Raw genomic sequence first — 25,195 nt, forward strand, 5'->3', positions numbered from 1 at the left:
TCGGCTAACGCTCCTATAAAACAAGTACAGCTTCGTCTTACTCCTAGCCTGTGACGTCGTCACCAGAGCATTTTCGATCACGTGACCCGATTTTGATATTTATTAATTTTAAAGCTTTAATACATAAAAATAACAGATATTTTGCGAAAATATTGACCGTTAATGCTGGTTGAATGTTATAATCAATCAGAATAACAGCAATCCGAACAGTATTTTTAACACAGGAAACTGGCTATTACCGTCCCACAAATAGGCTGCCCCGTTAACATCTCAACACAAACGGCTGCTACTTTTAGAGTGATGCTGTATCTGGGAAGCACGGACTGTTGATGAATAGCGTCGTATTGCTTTCAGCGATGAATCGCAGTTCTGAAATATGTCGAATGACAATCATCGGTGAGTATAGCGGCGACCTGGGAAGATGTCTAACTCTTTCAACGTTTTGGAGAGTCACAGCGGTTTCACTGCAGGCATCATGGTGTGGGGAGCCATTGGCCAATACTTCAGGTCATGACTGATAGTGGTTGAGAGAACCCTCACGGCACAATGGTACGTCATTGACATCGTGCGTCCTCATGTGTTACTTCTCACACACAGTATTACGGTGTCATTTTTCAATAGGACAATGCTCGTCCACACACGGTACATGTCTTTATGAACTGTCAGAGTGATTTTGTGATACTTTCGTTGCCAGCGCCAGCCGCTGTGGCCGAGCGGTTCTCGGCGCTTCAGTCCGGAACCGTGCTGCTGCTACATTCGCAGGTTCGAATCGTACCTCGGGCATGGATGTGTGTGATGTCCTTAGGTTAGTTAGGTTTAAGTAGATCTAAGTCGCGTGATGTCCTTAGGTTAGTTAGGTTTAAGGTGGACTGATGACCACAGATGTTAAGTCCCATAGTGCTTAGAGCCATTTGAACCATTTGAGCCGTTGCCAGGAAGATCCCTGGATCTTGTGTCCCCGAAAGAGCATGTGTAGGACGAGCTCGGACGCCAACCCTATCCCAGTGTACGTGCCTGGATGTAAATGACCAGTTACAAAAGTTGTGGACTAGTTATCCTCACGAAAGGATACAACGGTTTTATGATACCTTTACCTACCGAATCATTGCACGCTTTAAGTCAGAGTGAGTGCAACGTCATAATGGTAATGGGCACAGACTCTCAGCTTCCGTGTAAATTTTACTTGAGTTTGCAATCACGGAAATAACATTACATACCTTCTCTCTTTGTGGGTGATTCATTCTTCTTTTCAGGCACTATAGCATGCCGAACTTCTACGTGGGTGCGAGAGTCGCTATTTTCGCATATGTAACTAGCCACCTAAAGGACCCGATGATGACCTCACCTACATCTACATAATTACCCCATAACTCACAATTTAGTGCCTGGCAAGGGTTCATCGAACCACCTTCAAGTTATTTCTCAACAGCTCCTTTGTAGAACAGCGAACGGGAACAAGAAACACTTAAATTGCTCTGATTTCCTTTATTTTACTGTGATGATCATTTCTTCTTATTTGGGTGGGAGAGAAAGATGGCGATTGAAATTTCATGAGACGATCCTGCTGCAACGAAAACGCCTTTGTTCTAATGACGTTCACCACAAATCGCATATCATATCCCTGCACTCTCCCCCCTATTTCTCGATAATACGAAACGAACTGCCCTTCTTAGAAGTTTTTCGATGTTATCCGTCAATCCTGTCTGATGTGGGCCCTACAACACACAGCAGTTCTGCAGAAAACGACGGACAACCGTAGCGTAGGCAGTTTCTTTTGTAGTTTGTTGCATCTTCTAAGTGGTCTTTCAATAAATCGCAGTCTTTCGTTCGCTTTCTCCAGAACATCATCTATATGATCGTTCCAGGTTAAGTTGTTCGTAATTGTAATCCTTAAGTATGTAGTAGAATTGACAGCTGTTAGATTTATGTGATATATCATGTAACCGAAGTTTAGCGGATTCCATTTGGTGTTAGTATGGATGACTTCACTTTTCATTTAGAGTCAATTGCCTCTTTTTCGCGCCGGCCCGAGTGGCCGTGCGGTTCTGGGCGCTACAGTCTGGAACCGAGCGACCGCTACGGTCGCAGGTTCGAATCCTGCCTCGGGTATGGATGTGTGTGATGTCCTTCGGTTAGTTAGGTTTAATTAGTTCCAGGCGACTGATGATCTCAGACGTTTAGTCGCATAGTGCTCAGAGCCATTTGAACCTCTTTTTCGCACCATAAAGATATTTTGTCTAAATCATTTTGCAATTAGTTTTGATCATCTGATGACTTTACAAGACGGTGGATGGCGGCATCATCTGCAAACACTCTAAGAGAGCTGCTCAGATTGTCTCCTAAATCGTTTATGTAAATCGAGAGCACCAGAGGACCTATAGAGCATTTGCTTGGGAACACCAGATTTTACTTATGCTTTACTCAATGATTTTCCATCAATACTACAAACAGTGACCTTTCTGACAGGGATTCTTGAATGTAGTAGGATAAATGAGATGATACTCCGTAGGAGTGTAGCTTGATTAGAAGTCGCTTGTGAAGAACGGTGTCAAAAGCCTAGCGGAAATCAAAGAATAGGGAATCAATCTGACATACCCTGACGATTGCACTCATTACTTCGTAGTTAGTTGTTTATGAGAAGAACGATGTTTTCTGTGTTGTGTTAGCTATGAATCAATCAGTCGTTTTCTTCGACGTAATTCATAATGTTCGAACGCAGCAATCACGTAAGTGATGTGGGTCTATTATTCGGCGGATTACTCCTGTTTCGTTTCTTGAGCATTGGCGCTGACCTCTGCAACTTTCCAGTCTTTAGGTACTGATCCTTCATCGACTGAACGGTTGCATGTGATTGCTAAGTGTGGAGGTATTGTATCAGCATACTCTGAAAGGAACCTAAGTAGTCTGCAATGGGAACGGAGGCCTTACGTTTATCTACTGATTTAAGTTGCTTCACCACACGGAGGATATCTCCTTCTAAGTCATGTTGGCAGATGTTCTTGATTCGAATTCTGGAATATTTACTTTCTTTGGTGAAGGAACTTTGGAAAACCAACCGTGTTTAGTAACTCTGTTTTAGTGCGACGCATCATTCCTGCCACTATCTGCAGATTATTGCCCCTAACACTTTCAGTAGCCTCTCCACCTCTCGGATGAGACTTTCTGGCAAGCATACCGACTACACACAACGATTCTTTCCCTACTTGTCCGCTGCGAGCGTTTCCTTAGAAGACCCATCTTTCCCGCCTGTTGTTGGAGCTCCCAATGACCAACAAACTTATCAACGGTGGAAGTTCGGACTTTTCAGGAAAATTGGAGTCTGGCTGAAAAAACGAGGCATCATGTGCTGTATCAGTTGTGTTATCATCACGGGGCAGCACCTGGTACCTGTTTCTACTCGAGTAAGAATAAACCGAGCAGACGTTGCACATCGGATGATGATCCAGGGATGCAAGCGGCGCCAGAGGTGTCCCTGCCACAGGCGACAGAACGTCGCTTCAGCATAGATTATCAGCCTGAAGCGTGTCGATCGTGACCAATGCATCTTTAGCAATTTCCAAGTGGCCAAGTCATCTTATGTCCACACACAACAAGAACAGTTCCTGTTCATTTCCTTCTACGTAAAACTGAATCTATACAAAATCACAAGATTCTCTTGACGGGACAACCACAGTTGTTGATAATAATAATTCGATGATATAGTCCGCTACAGACGTAAAAAATAAAAATAACTATTTTTACAACAGTAGCGAATTTGTCACTGACGGTGTATATGAAATCACAAAAAATGTGCAACAGACTTAATAAGAAAGTGCAAGCACAAGGAACAAGAGGTCAGGCTATTGACTGTGGCGCTGCAGGCGCCGTGTATCTTGACGTACACAAAAAATATGGAAGCAAAATCAAAACTACAGTAAAACTTCAACCCATACTATAGAAACGATCACAAAGTACACAAATTCTTAGAACAAAACAAATTACACAACAAACAACAGTCAATAGTTAGTGTAACTTATTCTCAAAACCAAACGATGTGTACGAATTATATGCTATTCCTCATGCTCCTGATACTGTCGGCTCAGAAACGTTGATTCTGTATTTAAGTATCGAGTGTATATGTTACTGGAGGGCTGGTTGGTTGATTTGGGAGGGGGGGGGGGGGGGGTGGCAAACTGCGAGTTCATCGGTACTAGCGGATTAGGGAAGAATAGAGAAGGAAGTCAGTCGTGCCGTTTCAAAGGAACCACCCCGGCATTTACCTAAAGCGATTAAGAGAAATCACGGAAAACCTAAATCAGGATGTCCGGACACGGGCTTGAACCGCCGTCCTCCCGAATGGGAGTCCAGTGTGCTAACCACTGCGCCACCTCGCTCGTTGTTTCTGGAGGGATTTAGTGAGTGAGAGAAAGAACTGAATATAACACAAGCACATTCAAACCGATGTTTATGCATTAGTTATGCAGCCATGAAAAAATTTACGCAAGGTAGACTACTATAGAGAATTTCATTAAAGCAGTCTCTCGACTTCATCACTGGCAGAGTAGCATGTGACAAACTATCCTTCTTACAAGGTGAGGTCATATATACTCTTGTCTTACTTATATTGATTCCAAGAATCCATGATCGTGCAAGAATTCTTGCGACGCACTGTTAAAGCTCATGTTGTCTTTACCGTTTGTTTAGTTTTCGCAACTGAAAAGCATGGCTCCTGGATGAGAAACCGAAAAAGAGTTAGAATCCAGAACTCAGTGTAAACAATGTCTCTTTGGTTATAAGTTTCATTGTAGTTCTAATTGTCAATTTCTTGAACCACATTAATAGAAAAGCCTCTATAACATCTCAAATTATCAAGAACTGAAAACACAGTTGGAATGCTCTTAAGAGTCATTTAAAAGCTCTTACAGTGTTTGCACAACTGCTGACCAGCACATTTACAAATGAAAGTAATTATAGTAATAACTTCTTGCTGATCAGTGAATACGTATTCTCTTTTAAACATCTGCAATTCGCTTCTTCTGCAGGTGGAAACTACGCTTTACAATATCTTTTAAATTAGGTTGACCGCAGGCCTTCAATTTTTCACTATTTCAACGCATTTCAAGATTCATGATAATCATCATCCTGAAGTTCAGCCCTATCGGCTTTTACCTTCTTTAAGGGAAATTGCCCTACCTGGAGTGAGGTCTTCTCTCATTCCGTCGTCCTTTGACTTTAATTCTACGTTCTTTCCTCTTGTTCTTTTTCACGGTCTTTATTCCGTGTCTTCACGGGGTCAGCATGGTAATTTTCAGACTTCGCAGTATTGCTGGTAGAGGGTGGCTGGATACCCTTCCTGTGGTCATACTTTGCAACTCCCGCTGCCCCTTTGCCCGTCGCCCACCGCGACGGAATATCAGTGTCTAGTGCTATCCCATGTGAAACCTTGCGACCGTTGTCTAAATGTTTACCAACCGTGTAACTAAGGTGGGACGTGGGTGCCAAGCCGATACGCTCCTAGTCAGGTTAGGAAAACCGCCTAAAAACCTTCCAGGTTGACCGGCACACCAGTCCTGGACTTTAGTGGTCCGTGGTCGGCATTCCTCTTAATTGGATAGGTCAATGCAACATGCTCGCTCTGTTTTAGTTTGTTGTCACGTTTTCTGTCTTTTATATTGAAAATGATCAGTTTCTAGCATATATAATTACTTCTGATGTGCTATCCATAGTGCCTACTGACGCATTTATTGCCCATTTCTCACTGCCGTACGTTAATACGGGGATTACAGCAACCTTATGTAATTCTCTGTTGAGTTTCGCATTTTTCCTCTTAATGTTCCTTTAGTAGTATCACAAGTTGTTCTGAACTTTCTTCGTTTCATTGTAAATCTCCGTTCTGTCACAGGAAATATATGTTATATCTTAAGTAACTAAATTTGCGGTCTTGTTCTATATTATTTATATATTAAGTATTTTAGTTCTCAATGTTGCTTCCACAGGAAGTCCACCCCTTTTGGTTTTTGTTGCAGACGGCCTCCAATTGTCTTCCGAGCCGCTAAAAGAGATCTGGTCATTTGTAAATAAAAGCCCAGTCAAAATCATATTGCTCGCTTTAAAATTATTTATTAAAGTATTCAGCCACTGCTGTACGATTGCAGTTACGTGACTACAATATGTATACATCGTCTGCCTCTTCAGCCGAATTTACTTACAAAAACTAATGTATCGTCCATCTCAGAAGTAACCGCTACACATCCTGGCGCTACAAGAATTGTTTATCACCAGTATTATTTGATAATATTCTTCTCGGGTATGCATCCGGATCATGACGTCTTCATGACACAATATTTCCGCGGTCCAACTGGCCGCCATCTTGAGGTGAGAGTGCTGGTGCACGATCTCGCCGGAACTGACTTCCCAGCGCCGCCGCCGCGCACATGGTGGAGGTTTAACCCTCAGCTGTTTTTGAAGTTCTAGCACCTGTAATGTGCTTCTCCTTCTGGCGTGACGTTGGGAGATATGTGTCGTTACTTATTGTAGTTGCTTGACTGTTGTGCTGGTTTTTTTTTTTATTTTTTTTTTTTTTTTTAAAGAAGACAGGACAGAGAAAGGAACAGTAGAAGATGGCGGAAAAGGAACGGCCCATTGATTAGTCAGGAATACTATTATACTAAGTTATAGAATAAAGGATAGTAGGAGGGATAGTTAGAGTGAGTGAAATCGAAAGGCCATTATCCTGGCCGCCTCGTCCTCGTAGCAGCGTCTTGATGATGGCAGACAGTTTTGAAGTGATGGTTTGGGGGGGGGGGGGGGGGAAGAGAAAGTAGTCAGAGAGTGACAGCTTGAGAAGTGGAAAGAGGAAGGGCCTGTCGTGATTAGGCCATCATTGGGGGGGACGAGTGGGTGGAAGGGGGGGGGGTGGCGTGCTTGTGACTGTGAATTACATGACATGATGGTGGATGATCGATGATGTGAATTCATGGGGGGCGGAAAAGAAGGTCTGGCCATCGAGTGGTGGCCAGACGGTGAACACGGGTACCCAGGGAGAGGATTAAGGGATTAGGAGAGTGACGTGTTTGTTGGTAGAAGGAATTGGCTGCAGATAGGATGCGGGTGCGAAGGAGCGGCACGTCGGCCAGGTTGTGGAGTTCTTGGGTTGGGAAGTCGAAAGGGAGGTGGAGGGCACGCCGGAGAGCCCGATTCTGGACGGTTTGGAGTCGGCGGAGGTGGGTGGGGGCAGCATTGCCCCACACCACCGCCGCATATTCAAGGATGGGACGAACAAGGGAGGTGTACAATCTAACAGCAAGGTGTGTGGGGAGTGTAGAGGTTGGATTGATGAGAGGATAGAGCAGGCAGAGCCGCCCCATTGCTTTACGACGCACGTCGTCGATGTGGGGGCGCCAGGTAAGGCGCTGGTCCAGGGTAACACCCAAGTACTTCGCAGTACGAGTCCAGGGGACTGGGGTACCAAGGACCGTCACCTGAGGGAGCCGAATGGGAATATGGCGTCGGCAGATGATAAGGGCTTGGGTCTTGGAGGGATTAAATGCCAGACGCCAGGTCCTAGCCCAATCGGTTAAGGATTCTGTAGCCCCCTGGAGCCGCTGTTGTAGACCTGCCGCACTCCGAGAACGAGAGAAGAGTGCAGTATCATCTGCGTAGAGAGCTAAATGTACCCTCGGCGCAGAGGGCAGATCGGCTGTGAAGAGGGAGTAGAGTAGCGGTCCAAGTACGCTGCCTTGTGGTACTCCTGCCCTAATGCGTCGTCGTGTAGATTTCCCATCAGGGATCCTAACGTGGAAGGTGCGACCTTCCAGGTATGTGGCTATTAGCCGTACGTGAGACACTGGAAAGCCAAGGGAAAATAGTTTGTAGAGCAGCCCTTCGTGCCAGACCGAGTCAAACGCTCTGGACACGTCGAGGAGTATGGCCCCGAAGTACTCCCTACGTTCTATGGCGTCCAGTGCCTCTTCTACAAGGCGCAGGAGTTGGTGGGTAGTTGCGTGTCCCTGCCTGAAGCCAAACTGCTCATCAGGGAGGACTCGTTCTCGAGCGATATGGATGAGCAGTCGTTTAAGGTACAGCCTCTCGAACACCTTGGAAATGGCGGGCAAGAGGCTGATGGGGCGGTAGCTGGCAGGGGAACGAAGATCCTTCCCAGCCTTGGGGATGGCGACCACCTCAGCATGTTTCCAGGCAGTGGGATATTGCCTGGTTGTGAGGATGTTGTTGAAGGTGGCCGTCAGGATGGGAATAGAAGCTGGGGGTAGCTGCTTGAGGAGGGCATTCGTCAGCTTATCGGGGCCGCCAGCTTTCTTGGATTTGAGGTACCGCAATTGCAGTTCAACCTCTTCTTCATTGATGGGGGTGATTTCATCCTCAGGGTCCTGAACGGCAAGGAATTGTGGGAGGCGTGCCGTTACCAGGCGAATGTGGTCGGGGTCAATGGGGTCGTTGACCGGGGTGAAGTTGCGTGCGAAGACATCAGCCAAGGCATTTGCCTTGGCGTCTGGTTCGGACACAAAATCATTGCCGACCTGGAGGGGGGGTATCCTTTGCTCTCGTCTCAGAAGGCTTTTGGTGAGCCACCAAGCGGACGGGTCACTCAGGTCAATGGCAGAGATTTTGTTCTCCCATGCCTGATTGCGGTGGTCTTGCACTGCAGCCTTGATTTGGCGCTGTAATCTATTGATGAGGCGCTTGGTTGCCGGATTCCGAGTGAGCTGCCATTCTCGGATGATCCGGTTTTTCTCTGTGATGAGACCAAGGATGTTGGGGGGGAGCGGACGCAGATGGTCTGGGGGCCGGGGTGGACGGTGAGGGGTCGCTGCTACTGCAGCATCTAGGGCTATGGTGGTGAGGTGAATGAGGGTGCGATCTGCGTCAGTTTGATCGGCAGCAGGGATTGTGGGTAGGGCTGCTTCGACCCGTCGCTGGTAGGACTGCCAGTCAATACCGCGGATGTTCAGGCCTTCACTCGGCGCGGTCGGGACTCCAACGAGATCGATGGAGTAGATGACCGGCCGGTGGTCAGAGGCTAGAGCGATGCGGGTGGCTGCAGTGATGGGGTGGGGTAGACCTTTCACCACTGCGATGTCCAAGACATCTGGGAGACGTCCTCCAGTGGGGTATATGGTGGGGTCGTGCGGGCCGATGGTGCGGGCGTGGTGCCGCTCAGCGACCCGGAGAAGGCGACGACCAGATGTGTTTGTTATTCTACTATTCCAGGCAGCATGTTTGGCATTGAAGTCACCGCCAACGAAGACGTCGTTGCCGAGCGACAGCAATGCCTCGTAGTCTGTTGTTTCAAGAAGGCCTCGAGGTGGTCTATAAAAGGCCACGAACGTGATGGGACCCCTCACCGTGTGGACAACAACGCCAGTGGCTTCCACGGTGTTAAGTTGGGGGAGGGGAATGGGGTGGTGGCGGAGGGAGTTACGTACGTACACCGCCGTGCCGCCATAGGCGGTGGGCCTGTCTGTCCTGTAGCAGGAGTAGTTTGCTACACGGACAAAAACACCAGGTTTGAGGTGCGTCTCAGCAACAAGGCAGATATCAACCCTCTCATCAAGGAGGAATTGTCGGAACTCGCCCTGTTGTTTGTGGAGGCCGTTGGCGTTCCAGATCATGGCTGTCAGTCCGTGATGTCTAACAGCCATGACTGGTTGGAACGGGAGTGGTGGTGGGGGGCATGGATTGGGAGAGGGCAGTGGCAAGTTGGTGCGGGATGGTTTGTAGGAGGGAGTGGAAGGTGGTTGAGATTGCTGAGGTCAGCGCCTCAACAACATTGTTGATGAGGTCGCTGAAGTGGTTGGGAAGAGAGGGTGGGGTTGGGATAGGGTGCTGCTGAGATTGTACCGGGGTGGGGAGGGGGGCAGCAGTGCTTGACACCTGCTGGATGGATGGGGAAGGAACAGCGGAGCGTGACACCCGCTGTGGGGAGGGGGGGGCAGTGCTTAACGCCTGCCGGGTGGGGAGGTGTGGGAAGGCTGCTGGGGGGGGCGGGATGGGGATGGAGAGGAGGGGGGGTGGGTAGGAGCCCTGAGGGGCGGGATGGGAGCGAGACGCACGTTGGGAGTAGGTCCGCGGCGCCGATCCCACCAGGGCACCAGAATAACTGGTGCCCCCGCGGGTCGCCGCCGACGGCCTTGCAGCCCTTGCTTGATTTTCCCTAAATTGTTTGATTTTTGGGCAGCCCATGTAGCTGCCCGTGTGATTCCCGCCACAGCGGGCACAGGTGGGGGGGGCGTCTCGGGGTTTTGAGCACTCCGAGGAGGCGTGTCCACCGGCACACTTCACGCAACGCACCTCGCGGGTGCAGTCAATTGCGAAATGCGCCAGTCCCTGGCAGCGATAGCACACCAGGGTCATCCTCCTGGAGCGCGGTTTCTCGATCGTCACGCTGGCGTGATCGATGAGCGTGAGGGATAGGAGGTGGCGGTTCTCCGGCGTGTCGGGGGCGGAGACGAAGAAGAGTGGAGTGGGGCGACGGGTTCTAGGGGAGATGATGCGTGATATGATGCTGGGGGTGATATTTAATGAGGTGAGTGCCTTCCTCAGGTCATCGTCAGAGTACTCCATGGGAAGCCCTCTGACGACGACGCGGAGGCGGCGTGTCCTGGTGGGGGGGGGGGGGGGTGAAAAAACCTATTTTTAGCTTGCTCAGTATGATGAGCGTCTTGGCCAGGTCGGAGGGGGACTGGACTGACAGTCTATAATTGTCACTTCCTGACCACTTTATGCGGAAGGGGTAGTCTGTGTGTGTGGTCAGGATGTCAGCGAGCTCTTTGTAGGGCCCTTTGTGCTGGATATAGATGGGTGGCGGAGCGGGGGGGAGGGGGTGGCTGAGGGGGGGGGGAGGAGGATTTGGGGGGGTGTCTGCTGTGCCATCAATAGCGGCAAATGCGTTGCTGACGGGCACATCCGTCAGCGACGTGGTGAACTGACGGCGGGGTGCCGCTTTGCGCGGCACCTGGAACCCCTCCGCGTCAGTAACAGCCTTCTTCTTCTTCGTTAGCCCGCGTTCAGCAGGCTGCGTAGCCTCGGAATCGGACGAGGCTAACTGCCGCTTCCGACGCTCAGCGACCGGGCGCCGATGGTCGTCGTCGAACTCCATGACGCTCCCGTCATCGCTGTCGTCGGCTGCGGCAGTCATATTGGGGAAGAGGAGGGCCTGCAGCCGAGCACTGTCGACCTGCCGGCCTCCCTCCTCCGCGGCATCACGGAGGCAATGAGATGCTCTTGAAGACCCTCCTGTATATCTGCGTCAGACATCAGTGCCGACGCGACGTCGTCTTCGGGTGCCGGAGGATGTTGTGGGACGCATACAGCGTCCTCTGTGTCCGGCATGTCGAGTGATCTGGTGGGTGGGGGGGAGGGGGGAGCGGGATCTAGTGCGCGGCGTACGCGGGCTTGTCCCACGTGAAGGGGGCCCTGGTACGCAGATTTCCCTAACATTGGCCCTAGGTGCAGTTTCATTGATGGCTGCATCAATGAAGCTGCAACCGGGAGTGGCAGGGGAGGGGCAGACTATCGTGGATGTGATGGATGTGGTGGTGACAGTAGCGGTGCCGATGGTTGTGATCGGCAACGCGACGTCACCGGCTGCGGCAGTCTTCGTCCTTCTAGCAGTCCCTGCGGTGTCCGTGGTCGTGCGCGTGGTCGTCGTAAGTGGGGGGCCGGATGGGGCCGCCGACGAAGCAAGCTCCGCCGGACGGCGATCCGCCACACCCGTCGCATCGGTACGCACACTCTTCGCTCGCGGCATCCCAGCTCGGAATGGGGGGACTTCCCAGCGCAAGCGGCGGCCCCTATATAGGCCGCAGAAGACCCACAACGCGTGCGCGAGAAGGTGCCGTAACCGCCCTCTAGCGCAGTAGACATACCCCGCCGCCAGTGATGGAAAGAGGCGAAATCGAGATATCGCTGTCAAAAATTAAAAAATAAAAATAAATAATTTTTTTTATTCCGACGATAGAAAAAATAATTATTTATTTTTATTTTTTAATTTTTGACAGCGATATCTCGATTTCGCCTCTTTCCATCACTGGCGGCGGGGTATGTCTACTGCGCTAGAGGGCGGTTACGGCACCTTCTCGCGCACGCGTTGTGGGTCTTCTGCGGCCTATATAGGGGCCGCCGCTTGCGCTGGGAAGTCAGTTCCGGCGAGATCGTGCACCAGCACTCTCACCTGAAGATGGCGGCCAGTTGGACCATGGAAATATTGGGTCATGAAGACGTCATGATCCGGCTGCATACCCGAGAAGAATATTATCAATTATTATGCCGGGAAAGCCTTCGTAGTCACATCAGTATTATTTGCCGGCGTGGCGAAATCAGTGACGGCGTACATCTATCGATCCTTGCTTAGAGCATTTTCAAAAATCTTTCAGAAAGTAATGTACTCAAGAGTGGCTAGCCATCTCAACAGTGATAGGATATTTAGTAAATCACAGTTCGGATTTCAGAAATGCTGTTGCACTGAGACAGCAATATACAATTTCATTGTCCACATAATAGAGTCTTTAAATAGTAAAATGTCATCAGTAGGAATATTCTGCGACTTATCCAAAGCATTTGATTGTGTGAACCATGACACTATGTGAGAGAAATTAAAATTCTATTGTATAAATGGAGTAGCATATGAGTGGTTTAAGTCATATGTCCAGAACAGGAAGCAAAAATTCTCTTTATATGCTTCAAGTGATTCAAAGGAGTTTGCCACTTCATCTAACTGGGGTGAAACTACATTAGGTGTTCAAGCTTCAATCATGGGTCCCCTCCTATTCTTAATATATGTAAATGACCTCCCTTCTTATGTGAAACAAGATCCTGAACTGACACTGTTTGCTGATGATACAAGCATAACTATTATTCTAGTAAAAGAAAGTCCGACAGAAAATGATACAAATAAGGTCTTTGGAAAAGTTATTAATAGGTTTTCTGCGAATGGGCTTGCTCTGAACTTTGAAAAAACACAGTACACCCAATTTTCTGCTGCAAAAAGTATAATTCCTTCAATAAACATAACACATCAAAAGAAGTCAGTGTATATATATATGAGAATCTTAATCGGAAAATTCATATATTGGATCTCCTAAAGCGACTTGGTTCAGCAACTTTTGCAATCAGAATAATTGCCAATTTTGAGGATGTAGAAATTAGTAAGGTAACATACTTTGCATACTTCCACTCTCTGATGTCATACGGATTATTATTCTGTGGCAATTCAACACTTAAGCAAAAGGTATTCACTGCTCAAAAGAAAGTAGTTAGAATAAGGTGTGGGGTTCATAGTCGCACATTTTGTAGGCATCTGTTTAAAAGGTTAGGAATTCTTCCTACTGCTTCACAGTACATTTACTCAGTAATGAAATTTTTTCTCAACAACATAGATCAGTTTAACAACAACAGCGACATTCATGATTACAATACCAGAAACAAGAAAGACCTACACTATCCTTTACTTAACCTATCTTTGGCACAGACAGGGGTAAAATATGCTGCTATAAATTACCAGATGAAATAAAATGTCTGACAGAAAGCAGTAATAGTTTCAAAAACAAATTGAAATCATACCTCCTTGACAGCTCCTTCTATACCATAGATGAATTCTTGAATATGAGTAAATGAATCTGGAAATATAATATATGCATTTTGTGCCATTTAAGGGAATGGGATAGATAATAGAAATATCTAGGTATAATACTATAATGTAAACAAAAAAAGAAAAAAAAACTTGTTTCCTGTGCGCATGTCTTATTTATTAGACACGTTTCACATCATAACGGTTTTCCGTGCTATTGATCAATGGAACACGTAACTAACTAATTAACTCACAATACTGCACACTCATGTGCTGAATTATCCATCTTGTACGGTATAGTAGAGTGAGATGTGTCTCGCCTGTGATGGTGATGCATCACTGGATGCGGCCATTTGTTTTTTATTTGGCATTGCGTTAACACTCGTACAGCTACCTCATATACACTGACAGAAAAAGATCGCAACACCAAGAAGGGCTTGCAGACGTGTTTCTACAGCTGAAAGAGGATGTCTCTTCAAAGTGGTGAGTTGATATTAGTCAGAATGCCTTTAAGGCGACGAAGACGACATTATCAACATCTCACTGAGTTTGAACGAGATCGTGTAATAGGGCTATGATGAGCTGGATGTTCCTTCTGCGATGTTGTAGAAAGACTTCGAGAATGTACGGTGGCAAGAACAATGGGTATGGGACTGCAAAAATAATCGATATATATTTGCTATATTTTTTTCGCCGATATATCGATATCGAAATGGCAGTATCCAGTGCCGATATTTTTTATATTATTTTTTGGCAATTTTCGATAAATATTTGAAGTTGTTGTTTCGAAATTGTAATTGAACATAATTTTACTTTCACTGTATGTAGGAGTCTAACTACTTTTTGAGCTTTCATCACGTTCAGTCTCTCTCTTTGACTGAGTGAAATAAGTATAAATGGCACAAAGAAGAAGTCCAATTGCACTGTGGTGGTGGTGTTGTGAATGGAATAACAAGATGCTCGATGTGAAGAAATAGCACATCAGATGCGTTAAAAAACAGTTATTAACGCAACTAGTGTGCTATCTCTTCACATCGCCGTTTTTCAAAAACAGTTGCTGAAACTGATGAGCAAAAATCTAAATGAGAAGGTTGGTCTTTGCGGTGGGCGGAGGCGTGTGAGGGGAATGTTGCCATAATCGGCGCTCGGTGCTACCAACAGAAGCGGCAACGTTTACCTTTACCACGCAATTTGGCACAACTGCTAGGTCGATGAGGTTTGCAAAAATGAAAAAAAAAAACAGGGAAGTCGACATGAAGTGTTCCAGACAAATCCGACATGTAACGAAACCGAAAGACTGACGCATCTGACAACTTTCATTGTGACACTTAGCTGCAGCTACCATTGCTAGTAAAGTGGTTATCGCCAAGCGTGAACGTGCATCGTTTTCCTATTAATTCTTGCTCTAAGCGGGATAAAGAAGCTGCTAGCTTGTTGATGTTCAGAATACCTAGTAGTAGGTCACTACTAAAATATATAGCTCAAAAACTGAAAGTGTATTTACAATGTGCAGCCAATAATTTTTTGGCCGGTAGGCCTATATTTCTTCTGTCGATACATCGATATTTCCGTACTTTTTGTCGATATATAGAGACCCGATAGTGGTAACTTTCAAATATCGATATATCGGATTCCCAATATTTTTAAAAATGTCAACAGCTCTAGCAGCAGGCATGGAACTTCATCCCTCAAACTGACATCCGGCACTTGTGCAACACAACACATGTAAGTTTGCATCTTGCACTCAACATTACACCGATTATAAATGTAGCAGCATTTCACATTTCCAAAGGCTTATCTCGCGCTACATTAATCTTTGAACTTGCTATGTTAAACACTTAAATATGTTACCTAGACAAACGTATTCTCGAAATTTCATTACTCCACATTAATTATTTTTTGGCGTTGAGGTTTCTTTCCGCCATTGTATTATACCACCAAAACTCTTGTTTACAGAGTAGTGTCACAATGCCCTGACATCGGCAACACAAGCGTTGTGAAGCTGTGAGGTCCTCTACATCACAAGTCCTGCAGCTAACATAGCATTTGGAGGATGTCCACTGTGTGTTTTTGTCGCTGGCAGGTGAGCATGACACTCACAATAATTCGGTGTAGACAACTTTAGGCGTACCGTTGTTAAGTGAGATCTTCGTATTAGAATAATATGCTATACCTTACACCAGAAAGAATTTTCACCGTGCAGCTAAATGTGTTCCGATTTAAAAGTATCTGTCAGATTAAAACTGGGTGCTTGGTCAGGAATAGAAACTCGGACCTTTGCATCTCGCGTGTGTTTTACCGGTTGAGCTATCCAACTAAGACTGCAACACGCTCTCTTAGCTTTACTTCCGACAGACCCTCTTCTCCTTCAAGTATGGTAGGCAGGAGAAGAGGTACTAGTGGACGTAAGGCTATTAGGGAGGGCCCTGAATAGCGCTTGGAGAGCTAAGACGGTAGACTACTTGCCCGCGAACGCCAAAGGTCCCAGGCTCGAGTCCCGTTCCGGTGCATTGTATTAACGTGCAAGGAAGTATCAGCATATTTGTTGAATGCTCTTATACATGGGTGTCTTTCACTATTTTGATGTCATTTGTTAAAGCTGTTTTTTTTTCAATTCAGTCCGATTTGTTTATTAACGTTTCCTTGAACTAGAATACGAACTCTGAGAACGACATTATATTGTACTATTGCCTGCCTTTTTTAATCGGTTCTGGACGCTTAGCCGCTATTCGTGAAAAGCAGGCAAGACACCGAAACATGAGCGTTCTGTTCCACCTTTCGTTTTGCATATTCATCAATAAAAGTACAATGTAACACTACACTGTAACCGAGCGGTTCTAGGACCTACAATCTGGAACCGCGCGCCCGCTACGTTCGCAGGTTCGAATCCTGCCTTGGGCATGGATGTGTGTGATGTCAATAGGTTAGTTAGGTTTAAGTAGTTCTAAGTTCTAGGGGACTCGTGACTTCAGAAGTTAAGTCCCATGAGTGCTCAGAGCAATTTTAACCATTTTGAACTACACTGTAAGACCGTTCATCACTGTTATCGACTTGTTTATAGCATTCGATTTCGAACCAATGATTTACTACCAGCAAAATGTTAATCCTCTGTGGACTGTGCTATATTCTTCATTCTCATTTACTAGGGCAGGGTAACGCTAGTCGGTCATGGAAAAAAACTGCGTTAACAGTTCTGGGAATACTTTGCCCAATGGGAGCTGACAACATTCTCCAGCGAGAGGATCTACAAAGCCACTCTGAAAGTAACGCTTCGTATAAATATACTCAATGATTACAACACAAAGGTTTCTATGGAACAGTTGCTTGAAACTGATTACATTCATAACTTTCACACTTGGGTAGGATACAGTACTTACGTTGTTGAGGACAGTAATGTTTAGTGTCATTTCTGTTGCGAACAAACGTCATATACACTGGCGGGAAAAAATCCCAACACCAAGACGGAGTTGTTAGAGGTTAGTAGGCGTCTTTCCGCATTTGAAAGATAACATCCACTCAAATTTCACATGAGTCGCGTAAGTGGCTGTAGTAGCGCCACCGTGAGGATACGAATCAGATTTGCTCTGAATATACGCTGTAATGGTCGTGAGCGTTAGTTACCTCTGAGAATGGACACGGCGAGTTGACACTGGTCAAGAATGCCTTTAAGGTGACGAAAGCGCCATTGTCAACAGCTCACTGAGTTTGAATGAGGTCGTGTAATGGGGCTACGAGAAGCTGGATGTTCCTTTCACATCACTGCAGTAAGACTTGAAAGGAACGTAGTCGCTGTAGATGACTGCTGGCAGCGATGGTTACGAGAATGTATGGTCGCTAGAAAACCTGGGTTCGGACGGCCACGTGACAATACTGAGAGGGAAGACCGTTCAGTGTATGGGTGTGGCGCATCGTACCGCGTCTGCAGCAGCAATCTGAACAGCAGTTGGCACCGCATTGATACGACTGACTGTTACATATTGGTTACTTCAAGGACAGTTCTGAGCCAGACGCCGTGTGTCATGCATTCCATCGACCCCAAACCACCGCCATTTGGGCGTCAAGCGAGAGCTCATTGGAAGCAGAGTGGAGGTCTTTAGTTGTTTCCTGATGAAATCTGGTTGTGCCTCGATGGGGTGCCAGTGATGGCCGTGTGTTGGTTAGAAAGAGGACAAGTGAGTGCCAGAAACTAACCTGTCTACAGCCTAGACACAATGTACCTACAACTTGAGTTACGGTCTGGGGTGCGATTTCGTACGACAGTACGAGCACGCTCGTGGTCATACCACGCACCCCGGCTGCAAATCTGACGTCCATCTGGTGATTCGACCTGTTGTGCTGCCGTTCATGAACAGCATTCCAGGGGGCGTTAACCAACAGGATAATGCTCGCCCACGTTCTGTTGTTGTAACCCAACATGCTCTACAGAGTGTCGACATGTTGCCTTGACCTGCTCGGCACAAGAACTGTCTCCAGTCCAGCTTGTATAGGACATTATCGAACGACAGCTCCTGCGTCATCCACAACCAGCGTTTACCGTCCCTGTATTGACCGACCAAGAGCGAGAGGCATGGAACTCCAGTCCACAAACTGACATCTGGCACATGCACACCACAATGCATGCAAGTTTGCATGTTTGCATTGAACATTTTGGCCGTTATACCAGTTGTTAATGTAGCAGCACTTCACATTTGCAAAGCATTATCAGACGCTTACATTAACCTTTGAACTTGCAACATTAATCATATAAATCTATTACCTAGACAAATGTATTTCCGAAATTTTTCTACCATACATTAACTACTTATTGGTGTTAGGGTATGTTTTCAAATGGTTCAAATGGCTCTGAGCACTTTGGGACTTAATATCTGAGGTCATTAGTCCTCTAGACTTTGTTATAACTACCTAAACCTAACTAACCCAAGGACATCACACACATCCATGCCCGGTGAAAGATTCGAACCTAGCAGCAGCGCCGTTCTGGACTGAAGCGCCTAGAACCGCTCGGCCACAGCGGCCAGCTGGATTTGTTTTCGTCGGTGTAAATAGGTACGGCAAATGTTGCCAAATTTGTTGCTAGAGTACATGGAATTCGTTCGTTTGGAAACGACGTCTGGTATATATTTACAACAGAATGGACCAGTGAATCTGGAGCACTTCTTCTTCTTCCTCCTTTCTCTAGCGTTTTCCCTTCTAGAGCAGGGCCCGCTTTTGCAGAATTTGGTAAATTTTACTATATGATTTAACTTCGTGGCCGGATGCTCTTCCTGACGCAACAGTCGTTAAACTAAGTTAATATACGGAAGTCGTGTGCGCCCTCTGTCTGTGAATCGTAGCCTTGTTCTGTTTGTTATCGTATTGTAACTGTCTCCTTATCGTATTCCTAAGGCAGGCTGTTGCGTCCAGCCCAGAAATTGCCCCAACGAGCATGGGAAGCCGCCTAAAAACCGAACTCTGGCTGGCCTGTATACCAGCCCACTGTCGTTAATCCACCGCAGGTCTCACCTCCCCGTCTCACAAGCTAGCTCAATGTGCGTTGCGCTGTAGGACCAACAACCTCAACAATATTGTCCTGCGTGTTGACTCGGTCGGGGCCACTTCATTATTATTCTTTCTGGGGTTCGTTACAGGCTGTAGTCTGAGGACTGAAAGTGCAACCAAAAGCTCATACCAATCTTACAGGCACCAGTTTAGATTTGCAAAACATTATCTGTGTCTGATGACCACTTTCAGTGTCAAATAAATCCTTTATTTTAATTACATCCATGTCGTGTTAAACCCAATGAGATAACGCAGCGAAAAAAAATCCTTGACTTGTATTCATGAGTTGTGGCGTTTAGCGTTGACGTAAGTTTGCTAAGGTTTCCATAGATTATGTCAAGAATAAGCAAGGCATTGCAGAACAGTGGTTAAGGCACAGGACGGTAGAAGAACAGTGTAAATCTCCGTCCAGCTATACCGATTACATTTTCCCTCAGTTTCCTGTCGGTTTCCAGAATCACGTGAGGAGAATACAGCGCCGATTCGTTTCACTGCCGTTTGTCTGCTACTGAGTGAGAGCTCCGTCTCTGTAAAGCATGGGTTAAATGAAACCATTAACGCTAATCTTCTTCCAGATCATTGCTGGTCTTCAGTCTGAAGAGAGGTTTGATACAGCTCTCTTCGCTTTCCCTTACCTCTAGTTAGATTCACTGCCTCCTCATTATTTATCCTATACTGTCCATCCAATGCTCTGCATTCTTCTGCAGAACTGCATTTCAAAAGCTGTTATTCTCTTCTTGCCTGAACAGTTTAGCGTCCGCTTTTGGCTCCTATGCAAGTCTATACACCAGGCAAATCCCTTCACAGATATTTTGTAACACTGAAATATTTATTATACTCAATGTTAACACATTTCTCCTTTATCAGAAACGCTTTTCTTGACATCGCGAATCTGCATTTCATATCATCTTTGCTGAGTCATTGTGTTATTTCTCTACGCAAGTAGCAAAAATCATCTACTATCTACTATCAATTCCCACTCCAATTCCTTCAGCATAGCTTGATTTAATATCTTGTTTTATTTTCTTTCATATTCATCTTATAAGACTACCCATTCCGTTCAACTGACCTTCCCTGCACTTTACCGTCTCTGACACAATGACCCTGTCATCGGCACACCTCAACACTTTTATTTTTCCTCCTTGAACTTGAATTCCCTTTCCATATTTCACTTTGGGAGATTAGCTGATTCAAATGGTTCAAATGGCTCTGAGCACTATGGCACTTAACAGCTGTGGTCATCAGTCCCCTAGAACTTAGAACTACTTAAACCTAACTAACCTAAGGACAACACACACATCCACGCTCGAGGCAGGATTCGAACCTGCGACCGTAGCAGTGGGAGATTAGCGTTAGACATCCTGTTGATTACTACACTGACGGAAAAACTCGCGAAACCAAAAAATAATTATGTAGATCAATGAAATTTTGGAAATACATTTGTTAGGTAAAGTACTCAAGTGAATAATATTGCAAGATCACAAGTGAATGCATGCGTGAGATGAATTACTAAAAAAGTGAATGCTGGTTCATTAATAAGCAGTATAACCACTACAGTGTTGAGTGCAAGCATGCAGACGTGCATGCATTGTGTCGAAAAGGTGCCGCATGTCAGTTTGTGGGATAGAGTTCCATGCCTACTGCACTTGGTCGGTCAGCGCAGGGATAACCGTGCTGGTTGTGGATGTTATTGTCCGATGATGTCCCAAATGTGCTGGAGACAGATGTGGTGATCGAGCAGGCCGAGACAACGTGCCGACATTCTGTACAGCATATTGGCTTACAATAGCGGTATTTGGGCGACCGTTATCCCGTTGGAAAGTACCGACGGAATGCAGTATTACTGAGTATAGACTGGGATATACTGCTGGGGGTACAGATAAACAGTCATGCGAAATGCTTTTGCACACGTTTTCTGAAAACTGTCTTGAGCAGCTAGCACGGCAGCCAGTACGCAATGGAAATATCTTAGACATTAACTACAAATCGGCCGGATCTTAGGACAATGACACTACAGAGAGGGGATTAGCGATAATGATGTCATTATAGTAACTGTGATTACGATAGTTAATAAATCAGTCAAGAAAGCTAGGAGAGTATGTTAGCTAGACAGAGCAGATAAGCAGTTGTTAGCATCTCACTTAGACAGCGAATTGACACCACTCAGTGCCAGTAACGTAGGTGTACAGGAATTACGGGCAAATTTAAGCAGACTGTAAATCGTGGTTTGAAGAGTTATGTGCCTAGTAGGTGGATGAAGGATGGAAAAGACCCACCGTGGTTTAATAATGAAATTCGGATGATGCTGAGGGCTCTCAGACATCTGACACTTTCGCACTATTCCATGGATTACACTCGACGCAGACAGTTGGGGTACACTAATTCCATCCTGGGGGTATAGGATGGCGGCAGGAAGGGCATACGGCCACCCCTTAACCATTAACATGCCAAATCCGATTAACGATGGCTGATCTGCATAACTGCGGGGCAAGACTCAAGCGATAGAATAGCTGAAGAAGCAGAGACTGCAGCACTCTCGATTCAAAAGGAAACGCACAAATGACAACACGCAAAGGTTAGTAGAGATTCGTGCGTCTGTGAAAAGATCTATGCGTGAAATATACAACTACCACCGTCACACCTCAGCAAAAGATGTAGCAGAGAACTCGAGAAAATTATTGTCCTATGTAAAATCGCTAAGCGGGTCGAAGGTGTCCATTCAGTCCCTTGCTGACCAGTCTGGTATGGCAGTACAAATAGCAAAACGAAAGCCAAAGATTTAAATTTCATGTTCAACAAATCGTTCACACAGGAGAATCGCACAAACAAACCGTCAGTTGACCTTTGGTCAGACTCTCGTATGAATCCCACGGTAATCAACATCCCTGGTGAAGAGAAACAAATGAAAGATCTGAAAACAAGTAAGTTACCTGGTGCAGATGGAATTCCAGTTCGGTTTTATAAAAAGTACTCTACGGCATTGGCCCCTTACCTAACCTGTATTTATCGTGAATCTCTGTCCCAGCACGAAGTCTCAAGTGACTGGAAGAAGGCACAGCTGACTCCAGTATGTAAGAAGGGTAAAAATATGGTCCCGCGACACTATAAACCAATATCCCTAACGTCAATTTGCTACAGAATCCTTGATCCTCAATTCCAGTATAATAAACTTCCTTGAGGCTGAGAAGATGATGTACACGAATCAGCATGGTTTTAGAAGCATCACTCGTGTGGAACGCAGGTTGCCCTTTTCTCGTAACGTATACTGCGAACAATGGATGAAGAGCAACAAGCACATTCCATACTTCTAGATTTTCGGAAAGCATTTGACACGGCGCCCCATTACAGGCTGTTAACGAAGCTACGAGCATATGGAGTTCACAAATGTGTGAGCGGCTCTTGAGTAATAGAACCCACATGCTGTCATCGACGGCGAGTGTTTTTCAGAGACAAGGGTGTCGTCAGGAGCGCCCCAGGCAAGTGTAATAGGACCGCTATTGTTCTCTACATACATAAATGATTTGGAGGACAGGATGGGCAGCAATCTGCGGTTGTTTGCTTATGATTCTGTTGTGTACAGTAAGGTGTCGACGTTGAGTGACTGTAGGAAGATACAAGGCGACTTAGACAAAATATCTAGTTAGTGTGATGAATGGCAGCTAGCTCTAAATGTGGAAAAATGTACGTTAATACCGATGAGTAGGAACAACAAACCTATAATGTTCGGATACAGTATTAGTAGCGTCCTGCTTGGCACAGTCAAGTCGTTTAAATATATCGCCGTAACTCTGCAAAGCGATATGAAATGCAATGCGCATGTGAGGACCGTGGTAGCGAAGACGAATGCTCGACTTCGGTTTATTAGGAAAGAGTGGTTCACCTGTAAAGGATACCGCATATAGGACACTGGTGCGACCTTTTCTTCAGTACTGATTGAGTGTTTGCGATCCCTACTAGATCGGATAGGAGGAAGACATGGAAGCAATTCAGAGGCGGACTGCTAGATTAGTTACCGGTATATTCTAACAACACGTAAGTATTACGGAGATGCTTCAGGAACTCAAATGGGAATCACTGGAGGGAAGGTGACACTCTTTTAGAGAAACACTGTTGAGAAAATTTAGAAACCCAGCGTTTGAAGCTGACTGCCAATCTATTTTACTTCCGACAACATACATTGCCGGAAGGACCACGAAGATAAGGTACGAGAAACTAGGGCTCATCCGGAAGCATATAAATAGTCTTTTTTCCCTAGCTCTACCTGCGAGTGGAACAGGAAAGGAAATAACTAGTAGTGGAACAAGATATAATCTGCCTAGCAAAGTTCGTTGGCTTGCAGAGTATCTACGCAGATATAAATGTAGAATGGCAGAACAACAGGTCGAATGACGAAACAGACGTACAAATTTGCAGTTAGGGTGCGTGGGACACCCACGAGTGTGCTCCTGCTGTCATTCAAAATCGCGCCCCAGATCACAGCTGCAAGTGTAGGTCTTGTGTATCCAGGCCGCATACAGGTTAGTTGCAAGCGCTCGTCTGGCCTCCTCCTTACAAACACACAGGAATCTGGTGCCGTGGCAGAAGCTGCTCTCATCAGAAAACTCAACACACCTCCATACCATCGTCCAATGAGCTCTTGCTTAACATGATTGAAGTCGCAAATGGAAATGGTGAGGGGTCAGTGGAATGCACGCTACAGGGCGTCTAGCTCGAAGCTGTTCTCCAAGTAACTGATATGTAACAGTTCGTTGTATGACTGTGATGGCAACTGGTGCTCAAATTGCTTCTGCAGATGCAGGCCGATGCGCCAGAGCCATACGTCGGATATGATGGTCTTCCCTCTCGGTAGTTCGAAGTGGCCGTCCAGAGCCCAGTCTTCTTGCTGCCATACGTTCCAGTGACCACCACTTCCAGCATTCATCTACAGTCGCTATATTCCTGTCAAGTCTTTCTGTCGCATCGCAGAAGGAACATCCAGCTTCTCGTAGCCCTATTACATGATATCGTTCAAACTCAATGAGTTGTTGATAATGGTGTCATTATCGCCTTAAACGTCGGTGGGAGGGCTTGCGTCCCTCAGCGATACAGATAGCCGTACCGCAACGGAGGGGTATCTGTTGAGAGGTCAGACAAACGTGTGGTTCCTGAAGAGGGGCAGAAGCCTTTTCAGTAGTTGCAGGGGAAACAGTCTGGATGATTGACTGATCTGGCCTTGTAACAATAAACAAAACGGCCTTGCTGTGCTGGTACTGCGGACGGCTGAAAGCAAGGGGAAACTACGGTTGTAATTTTTCCCGAGGGCATGCAGCGTTACTGTATGATTAAATGATGATGGCGTCCTCTTGGGTAAAGTATTCCGGAGGTAAAATAGTTCCCCTTTCGGATCTCCGGGTGGGGACTACTCAAGAGGATATCGTTATCAGGAGAAAGAAAACTGGCGTTCTACGGATCGGAGCGTGGAATGTCAGATCCCTTAATCGGGCAGGTAGGTTAGAAAATTTAAAAAGGGAAATGGATAGGTTAAAGTTAGATATAGTGGGGATTAGTGAAGTTCGGTGGCAGGAGGAACAAGATTTCTGGTCAGGTGACTACAGGGTTATAAACACAAAATCAAATAGGGGTAATGCAGGAGAAGGTTTAATAATGAATAGGAAAATAGGAATGTGGGTAAGCTACTACAAACAGCATAGTGAACGCATTATTGTGGCCAAGATAGATACGAAGCCCACAGCTACTACAGTAGTACAAGTTTATATGCCAACTAGCTCTGCAGATGATGAAGAAATTGAAGAAATGTACGATGAAATAAAAGAAATTGTTCAGATAGTGAAGGGAGACGAAAATTTAATAGTCATGGGTGACTGGAATACGGTAGTACGAAAAGGGAGAGAAGGAAACATAGTAGGCGAATATGGACTGGGGCAAAGAAATGAAAGAGGAAGCCGCCTGGTAGAATTTTGCACAGAGCACAACTTAATCATAGGTAACACTTGGTTCAAGAATCATAAAAGAAGGCTGTATACATGGAAGAAGCTTGGAGATACTGACAGGTTTCAGATAGATTATATAATGGTAAGACAGAGATTTAGGAAC

General features: G+C 46.0%; 1 protein-coding gene across 1 annotated transcript in view; it reads right to left on the reverse strand.

Moving 5' to 3' along the window:
- LOC126335872 (polyamine-modulated factor 1-binding protein 1-like) overlaps positions 1-11,134 on the reverse strand; it is a 46,848-nt gene extending 35,714 nt beyond the window's left edge. Inside the window, exon 1 of the mRNA XM_049999345.1 lies at positions 10,927-11,134. Within this exon, the coding sequence (XP_049855302.1) occupies positions 10,927-11,134 (208 nt within the window). The remainder of the gene's footprint in view (positions 1-10,926) is intronic.
- Between the last annotated feature and the right edge of the window lie 14,061 nt (positions 11,135-25,195).

This window comes from Schistocerca gregaria, chromosome 2, assembly GCF_023897955.1.
Source record: "Schistocerca gregaria isolate iqSchGreg1 chromosome 2, iqSchGreg1.2, whole genome shotgun sequence".
NCBI classification, from domain to species: Eukaryota; Metazoa; Arthropoda; class Insecta; order Orthoptera; family Acrididae; genus Schistocerca; species Schistocerca gregaria.